The sequence below is a fragment of the Schistocerca piceifrons genome, chromosome 5 (genome assembly GCF_021461385.2).
Source record: "Schistocerca piceifrons isolate TAMUIC-IGC-003096 chromosome 5, iqSchPice1.1, whole genome shotgun sequence".
Taxonomy (NCBI): Eukaryota; Metazoa; Arthropoda; class Insecta; order Orthoptera; family Acrididae; genus Schistocerca; species Schistocerca piceifrons.
In genome coordinates this window covers 358,741,014-358,750,540 of record NC_060142.1, presented here as the reverse complement: position 1 = coordinate 358,750,540, position 9,527 = coordinate 358,741,014, and the positions used below count along the sequence as shown (strand labels likewise).

The 9,527-nt window shown below is 37.9% G+C and overlaps 1 protein-coding gene across 1 annotated transcript; it reads right to left on the bottom strand.

The window, feature by feature from the left end:
- Window positions 1-3,838: 3,838 nt before the first annotated feature.
- On the bottom strand, window positions 3,839-4,633 carry LOC124798988. Its single transcript, XM_047262525.1, has one exon. The coding sequence runs from the start codon at window positions 4,631-4,633 to the stop codon at window positions 3,839-3,841; it is 795 nt and encodes a 264-aa protein (XP_047118481.1).
- Between the last annotated feature and the right edge of the window lie 4,894 nt (window positions 4,634-9,527).

The following is a 9,527-nucleotide window of genomic DNA, read 5'->3' as shown; positions in this document are numbered from 1 at the left end:
CCTCCCTCTACCAGGTTACACACAAAGGGAAACCGTCTTTTTGAATTTCCGAGTCATTTTCTTCAGACCCACAACAGTCATCGGACCAACAGCTTTTTCCAAACCCTTCAGTGAGTGGAACTTCTGCAGAGTGACATGTGCACAGTCATCATTCTTTTAATACAGCTTTATAAGCAGAGTACGATCCTGCATTGAGACAGTCATGGCGAACATCGCAGACGCGAAAGGAGGAAAATCTGTGGACCCGGCATGTTTATACCAACTTCAATCAGTCGTGCACATGACAGGTGTTGTCATTTACGTATTCTGACACATACAGCACCATTTACTGATCAATTTTCACACTTTTTTTCTTCTGCCATAAGTTTTCCCCCTTCTCTGACGATATTCCATTGCAATTTGTCATCATTCTGACCAGTGGTGTTATTTCTACAGGGTTTTGAAAGTTTAACTTTAATTAAAATCATTCTGTGTTTCCATCTGCTGAGTTAAGAAATCACCATAAAAATGACAGATTACCTATTGGAGATAAAGTCACATTTCATTTTTCTAGTCAACATTTTCAGTTTGGGGGAAATTTTGTTTTTGGAGTTTGCGCACTTGTCCAATACGAAAACACATATGCTCTTAAGCTGTTTGTAAGTGATAAACACAGGTACCATTGTTGTGACTGTGAGTTTCATATAGTTTCTGCTGTAATTGAAGCTGAATTTCTGGTTTGCGAGTTCTTTTGTAATGCAAAATTCATAAAAAATGCCATGAAAGTGTGTAAATAAGGTGAATAATTTTTGTTAAACTTGTGGTGAAATAACATTTTCCTCACAGAAACACAATCTGATGCCTCTTGTGAAGACTGCCTATCAACATTATTTTGGTATGAAAGTAGGAGACCAGAATGAGCCTTGGGCTCCACATGTTATGTTGCAACACTTGTTCAGTTACATTGTGAAAAAGGCTGAAAAATAAGGAACGATCTTTGGCTTTTGCTGTGCCTATGATTTGGCGGGAGCCTACAAATAATACAGATGACTGCTATTTCTGCTTGACTCCCACATTCAGATAGTTTACCAATTCCTACTCCACCTCAAAATTGTGAGTTTGAAGCAGAAAACGAAGACAGTGTGGAACAAGAGGAATAAGAAGGAACAGAACTTAACAAGTCTTCCACATCCTGAGGGAAAAGGTGATAAACCGCACAGACTGAGTCAAGCAGAACTGAGTGATCTCATTAGAGACCTCGACCTGTCGAAGGAGAAGGCAGAAATTCTTGGCTTTTGACTACAGCAATTAAATACTCGAAAAACTGATGTCACAGTCTCACAGTACAGAAAACATCACATGGAACTGCTTCCCTTTTGGAGAAGAAAACAATCTTGTTATTTGCTGTGACATTAATGGCTTGATGGAATCTCTGAATCTGAACCTGATCCAACTGAATGGAGGCTATTCATTGACTCCTCCAAGTTTAGTTTGAAAGCTGTGGTACTCCATAATGTGTCAATGATCTTTCTTCTGTTCCTGTTGGTCATGCAATTCACATGAAGGAGACATATGCAAATATGACAGCCCTCTTGGACTCTCAAATATCATGAACACAAACAGAAAATCTATGATTATCTAAAAGTCTTTGCCATACTATTAGGGATGCAACTGGGTTTCACAAAACCTTGCTGTTTTTTATGTATGTGGGATGGTGGGGATAGGAAGTCACATTACATTAAAGCAGACTGGTCTGCAAGAAATGTTGGCCCTAGCGAGAAAAATTTCATTGCCATGCCTCTCTTGGATCCAAAAGATGTTCTTCATCCACCCCTGCATATCAAGTTGGGTTTAATGAAAAATTTTGTCAAAGGTGTGAACCAAGAAGGACAGGCCTTAGTACATAAGTGAGAAATTTCTGAAATTAAGTGATGCAAAAGTTAAGGAAGATATTTTTATCAGGCCACAAATTTGAGAACTTCTAAAGGATCCTGCATTTGAGCAAGTTTAGGAGAAGAAAGACAAGGAAGTTTGGGAGGTCTTCAAGGGAGTTGTTTGTGGATTTTTAGGCAACAAAAGAGAGGATAATTACATCAGTTTGTGACAGTGGCCCTGCAAAAATACCATAACCTCGGATGCTACATGTCCCTTAAAATCCATTTCTCCCTTCCCACCAAACTTTTTACCTCCTAAGCATGGAGCAGTCAGTGATGAACATGGAGAAAGATTCCATCGGGACATTTCTGTTATGGAACAAAGATATCAGGGCCATTGGAATAAAGAAGTGCTTGTGGATTACAGTTGGTATTTGTGGAGGGATGCTCCCGAACTCTGTTACAAGAGGCAAGCTAAAAGATGCAATCTCATGCAACCACCACAATTCCCTTCAGACCCAACCATCTGTGAGGTGTTCTTCCAGCAATTTAGAACTCTTAAAATGTACCTACCATTTTTTTACAAAAATCATACATAATTAAAATGTATCTTTTTCTCTAAATCCATTAATATGAAACATTTCCACACAGAAACTAGAGCTAAGAAAAATTTTTGATTGTCATATTCGTTTTTCTCGACCCAAAATTAGTAAGGACTGACTCATGAAATGCAGGAAAGATGCAAAAATTGTGTTTCTGTTTCCCAGTGTAATTAAAAGGGGGTTCTACTTTACACTCGTGTCTGCCTATATATTAGAATACATTAACATAGTTTCCCGGTTATGATTCAGTCCTGAGTGCAATGCTTATATGTACTGTGTACATGAGACACCACTCTATAAGGGAAATATAATTGAAAACTGTGGTTGTACTTCTCGCTAACAGTTTCGTACAATAGACATGTAACTACACATAATATTGTTTTACTGGTCTTCAACATGTTCAGGAATATTTCCTGACACATATTCCTTACTTGGTTTGTAACTTTATTTTTCTAGGCTGCACTACAATTGTGCACCCTGCCAAAATATCAGCAGTCACTGTAAATATTACCTGGCTGAATTCAGGTAAGTTGTTTGAAAATTTTGCAGTTAGTATTCTTGAGATAGTACAGATGTTTTTAGTTTTTCGTACCTTCCTAGTTTTTTCACAAGTTGTGTATGATGTAAGTTAGCATTGCCTTGACCTACTCACTTGTTTATCTTCATTCTTTGACATGTAACTACAATGTTTGCTACACTACATTTGTTGGCATTATGATGCTAGTGTTGTGAGTTCTCCCCTCTTTACATTGTTTTTGTGGTACATGATGAGTGTTTCTTTTCATGTGACTACTATACTTTTATTAGTTCACATTGGATATGTTCAGATACCTTGGTAATAACTGACACAGTTTTCTGGTATATTTCTTGGCATCCACATTCTTAATGAACCATCTACTCATGAAGGTACCAACTGATAAATTACACATTGTATGGTATAGCCTGTCACATGTTATCTGTTGGTTTTTCTGTTGTAGGTCATATTATTCTTTGTCTTCCCCTGCTTCAGTACTACATGACATATACATGTCTCTGGTTGTTCTGGCTGAAATTACTGTATTTCTAATATATGGTGTATGTATCGCAGTACTCTTCTTTAGTCTTATAGATCAAGCTCTGGTATATCACCCGGCCATATTTATTTATTTCTTCTCCAGGACCAAATACAAGGACTTGTTTTGGATAGTTTACATATTGATCATTTCCCCTTATAACATTGTGGGAAACAATTATATAAAATAGGTCTAACAGATAAAAAATTATGTTGCTTTTCTTATTTTTTTATTTATTTATTTATTTTTTTTTTTTTACATGTAAATACTATTTATACAAATGAAAGTATTCTACTCCTCTGAGAGGAATTCCTTAAGGCTATAAAAACACTTATTGCTGAGGAACTCCTTCAAAGCAGCTTCCACTTAAGCTTTTTAATTTTTTTGGCAATTTGTTATAAAATTTGATCTCCATGTAATAGGGACTCTTGTCTGCACTTTTTGAATTATTTCTTTCCAGGTGATAATCATCGTCCCTCCTAGTATTGTACATGTGCACTTCTCTATTTAGATGATTGTACTGCTTGTATTTTAGCATCACCTGAACAGTTTTATAAATATATAGTGATGGGAGTGTTAGTAGTTTCTTAATTTTAAAAATTGCCTTGCAAGACCCCTTATATCTAAGCTTACACATGATCCTAACTGCCTTTTTTTGAAGGGTGAATACCGTGTTTACATGCTTGGCAGCAGCAAATTCCCATACTTCAATTTCATATGTGAGGTATGGATACACTAAAGCATAGTAGATTATACTCATTTGCTCATATTTAAGAAATTGTGACATTGTCCACATTGCATAAATTGATTTGCTAAGTTTATGGCATAAGAAATCGATATGATGCTCCCAAGAGAGATGCTGATCTAACATTATGCCAAGGAAGGAAGTTTTATCTTTCAATTTTATTTCTGAACAATCATCAGACACAACACTCCATTGCATTTCATCTTGTTTGTGGTATACTTGAAATACCATTAGACTTGTTTTATTGATGTTTAAGCTTAAGTGATTGTTTTGGAAGTAGTTCTTCAATCCAAATAAGACATCAGAACAATTTTGGGCCAAATCATTCTCATTGGTTCCCCAGTTAACAATGGTTGTGTCATCCGCATAGTTAGGTATCATCTAATTTCACAAGTATCGTATGTACTACATCATATATGGCAGATGATGTTGAATAGCCTTTCCTAAAACCATGTTGGGTTTCTCATAGCACTTTTTCTTTGACAAGAAAGTTTTCTAACCATAGTGAAATAATCTTTTCTAATACTTTGCTTAGGATTGGAATTAAGCTAATGGGTCGGTAGTTTTCAGTTTTGTCAATACTACCTTTTCTGTGCAATGGCTTGACTATTGTATATTTTAATTCAGATGGAAACACGCCTTTATTCAAACTTTCATTAACCCTCCAGCAGGCGCGTCAACTTTCATGACGCCACTAGTCGCGATGTATCTCGTGGATACATGCGGCGATTTTTGTGGTTTTTTTGTTTGTTTACATGTTCTTCTTCTTTTGTTTTTGTTTTAAATTGCAGTTACCTTTATTGCGACAGATTTTAAAAATACAGAAGTGAACATCAAGCTCATTACAGTTTCAAATTAACAGAAATATTTGACATTTTGAAATGGAGAAGTACATGAAATTCTTTTAAAAATTGATTTTATTATAGATACAAATAAATTATTGAACTAAACAAAGCATGCCTCTTTTTAATGATTGCCCTCTACAGAAAGACATTGTTCACAAATTACTTTTGCGTACTTTTGCAAACAAAGATGTGTACCGCATTTTTCACATGTATACTTGCTGAGACAAGTCTTTTTTGTCTCCCTGAGCATGACTGGCACCTTTTTCTTTTCTTGTTTTCTGATTCCAAGGATTGTTCAGCGTTTTCTTGCTCTTTTCCTTTAGGTTTGTACTTTACTACCATTGACTTTATATCATCAGGTAGAGTCATAATAAGAGCTCTTCTTTTGAGATGATCTTGCAGTAGAGTCAGAGCCAAAGTTTTGAGGTACTCGTGCCGATTTGAGTATTTATTCTTGTTGCCAAAGAAAATTACTCTTGAGCTGATGCCTGCAATGTTCAACAGGTGGAAAAAAATCACCATAGGCCATCTTCTTGTTGACCTAGCTACATTGTAGGTTGCACAGAGTTTGTCAACTACATCAACTCCAGATTTGATGTCATAGTGTAGAATAATTGTTGGTTTTTTCTCTAAACCTTCCGAAACCTCACTTAACGATACATGCATACTCGAAAGGAGGACTACAGTTTTCCCTATTTTCGGGACATACGACACAAGGGTTTCATTCTTGCTGTAGCCAAAAACGCTATCATATTGCTGTCTACTTTTTGGTGCTACGAAATTCGATGGTAGTTCCTTCTAGTTTTTTTCTAATTGTGCCTACAAACGACAGTCTCCTTTTATGCAGTTCTCTTACTAACTCCAAACTAGTGAACCAGTTATCTGCTGTAATGTTTCTACCTGTCCCATATATTGGTTCGGCATGTCTCAGAACTACTTCTTTGGCGGAGTTGTTATTCTGAAAGGGTCCTTCTGGTTGTAATCCACAATATATTTCCATGTTGTAAGTATATTAAAGCTTGGCATCACATAGGCAGAAAATTTTGATGCCATATTTAGCTGGTTTGGATGGTATGAACTGGTGAAATCCACATCGGCCTCGAAATGCTAGTAGCTGCTCATCAACTGTGACGTTCTGACCGAGGGAGTAATGTGTCTTGCAGTTATTCAAACACATGGTGAACATTCCCCTCACGGCTGCTAATTTGTCTGTCTTGCACCGTTCTTGTCTTGTGGCTCCATCATCAAAACGAACACATCTTATTAGGAACAGCAAACGTTTTTTGGACATGGTCATTCCAAAAATATTCAGACCAAGCTCATCTGCTGTCCAAAAGTTGTGAACATTCTGTTGCCCACCACGGCACACACCAGCAACGTATAACAAGCAAAGAAAGGCTTTTATTTCGATTGTGTCTGTGCCCTTGCAGTCACTCCCGCGAGCAAAGTTTCCTTTTAGATCAGCTATACGCCTGTTAGTGTTGACCGCAATTAGATCTAGGATATCATTACTGATGAATAGGCTCCAGCAGTCAATTTCAGTTACCATTTTCTTTGTGTCTCCAACTACCCCAGGCAGTTTGGTTAGTATATTATGAGGCCGTGTCTGTGTTGCTTTCCAAGGCACTTTCCTCCATTTAGTTCCATCCTTACCTAAAATAAAAAAAATAAGTACATTACACCATTATTAGATATTGTTATTATTACATCTGAAAACATATTTATTGTCTTTTCTACTCACCAAAACAGTAATGTTCATCAGTTTCCTGCGCTTCATTATTTTCCTCTTCATCAAATTTATGATCTGTGTCTGAGTCTACAGATCGTGTTTCGAGTATATCTTCGGTTTCTGAATCAGTTTCTGCAAGATCATCTTCGTCTTCAATGGATACCTCGTTGTCGAGAAAAAGGCGATGTACTTCTTCCAAATCCTTAGGATTTTCTAGATCATATCGTTTACTCATTTTGAAAGAGAGTACACATAGCTACAATGAAACGTTGCTTCATTTAGAAGACAACAACGCATTTGCTGACTTGCGTATGCTGCAAACAATGCAACAGCTGCAGTCATTAGCGGCGACAAAGCGTTACCCGAGTAGGCGCACTATATCTGAGAGATACAGACAGTACACGTTCCCACACCTGACTCATTTATGACCTTGTCAGTATCGGGATAAGACTGAAATTCCTGTGAAGCAATAAGAAAGGTATGACACAAGATGTCATGGGCCAGCAAACCGTTACCACTGTTCATTGCGGTAATATTAGAGAAAAAGTAGGTCATGTATCTCACAGATACACGCACGACTGTCGGAGGGTTAAAGAGGTGGACCAGAACAGGTATGAGTGAATGTTTGCATAGTTTTAATATAATGGAGGAGATTTCATCCCATCCCATAGAGAATTTGTTTTCCATTTTATTTATTATTCCCTCTACTTCAGTTGAATCTGTTTCATACATAAACACTGATTTGTGTACCTGGTAAGGAGTTCTGTAGTCATCAGTGTCAGAGGTCACACACATGTTACCTGAATTAAAAAGTGGGTATTAAAAACACTGCTGATCATATATGGATCTGAAATATTTACATTATCAATCGTTAGTTGGATATTGTTGACACTAGGCTACTTACCAGCAGACTTATCACTTACATGATAACATTGGATATGCTCTTTCTATATATTTCAATACTTACAGCTTAATGGGAATCTGTTATGGCATATTACATTAAAAATATTTTATTAAAGAAGCTGTACCTTATGAGTCTGTGATTGATAAATTTCACTGATGTAACTTTTTATTCTCTTTTTATTAGTTATTATAATTATATGGAACATGATGATTAGAGACAGTTCTGGGGTTGACCCTCGGCACGTGGTTTATGTTTTGCTAATTTATGACAACATGCAATCAAATGTTTTACCTTCAGTCTGTACTCATCAGTATATACCTATACTGTTTTACTACAGTTGCTTCATGGGCACTGCATTAACATTATACTGTCATTGACTGTGCATAACAAGCAATATCATCCCCCATTTAGTTGGTTCTTTTTTATGAGTATATGATATATACACACTGAAGAGCCAAAGAAACTGGTACACCTCTCTAACATTGTATAGGGCTCCCGTGAGCACGCAGAACGACCACAACATGACATGGCATGGAATCAACTAATGTCTGAAGTAGTGCTGGAGGGAACTGAGCCCATGAATCCTGCAGGGCTGTCCATAAATCCATAAGAGTACAAGAGGGTGGAGATCCCTTCTGAACAGCACATTGAAAGGCATCCCAGATATGCTCAAGAATGTTCATGTCTGGGGATTTTGGTGGCTAGTGGAAGTGTTTAAACTCAGAGGAGTGTTCCTGTAGCCACTCTGTAACAATTCTGGACATGTGGTGTGTTGCATTGTCCTGCTGGAATTGCCCAAGTCTGTCGGAATGCACAAGGGACATGAATGGACGCAGGTGATCAGACAGGATGCTTACATAATTGTCACCAGTCACAGTCATAACTAGATGTATCAGTGGTCCTGTATCACTCCAACAGCACATGCCCCACACCAATAAAGAGCCTCCACCGGCTTGAACAGTCCACTGCTGACATGGAGGGTCCATAGATTCATGAGGTTGTCTGCATACCCATACATGTCCATCAGCTCGATATGATTTGAAATGAGACTCATCCAATCAGGCAACACGTTTCCAGTCATCAACAGTCTGATGTCAATGTTGATCGGCCCACACGGGGTGTAAAGCTTTGTGTTGTGCAGTCATCACAGGTACACGGGTGGATCTTTGGCTCTGAAAGCCCAAATCGATGATGTTTCATTGAATCGTTCGCATGCTGACACTTGTTGATGGCCCAGCATTGAAATCTGGAGCAATTTGCAAAAGCGTTTCACTTCTGTCACATTGAACGATTCTGTTCAGTTGTTGTTGGTCCCGTTCTTGCAGGATCTTTTTCCGGCCGCAGCAATGCCAGAGATTTGATGTTTTACTGGATTCCTGATATTCACAGTACACTCGTGAAATGGTTTATGGGAAAATCCCCACGTCAGCACTACCTCAGAGATGCTGTGTCCCATCACTCGTGCACTGATCATAACACCACATTCAAACTCACTTAAATCTTGATAACCTGCCATTGTAGCAGCAGTAACCGATCTAACAACTGCACCAGACACTTGTTACCTTACATAGGCATTGCCAACCACAGCACCATATTCTGCCTCTTTACAAACCTCCGTATTTTAATACACAATACCAGTTTCTCCAGCACTTCAGTGTATATTTTGCTCCCTAGTTTATGTTGATACAGTGTGCAACAGGATTCCCCCCCCCCCCCCCCCCCCCCTATAACTTTGATGTAACTTCCTGTACAGTTTGGTATTGTTATGTGTTTACATATCATCACTGCATATAAGAA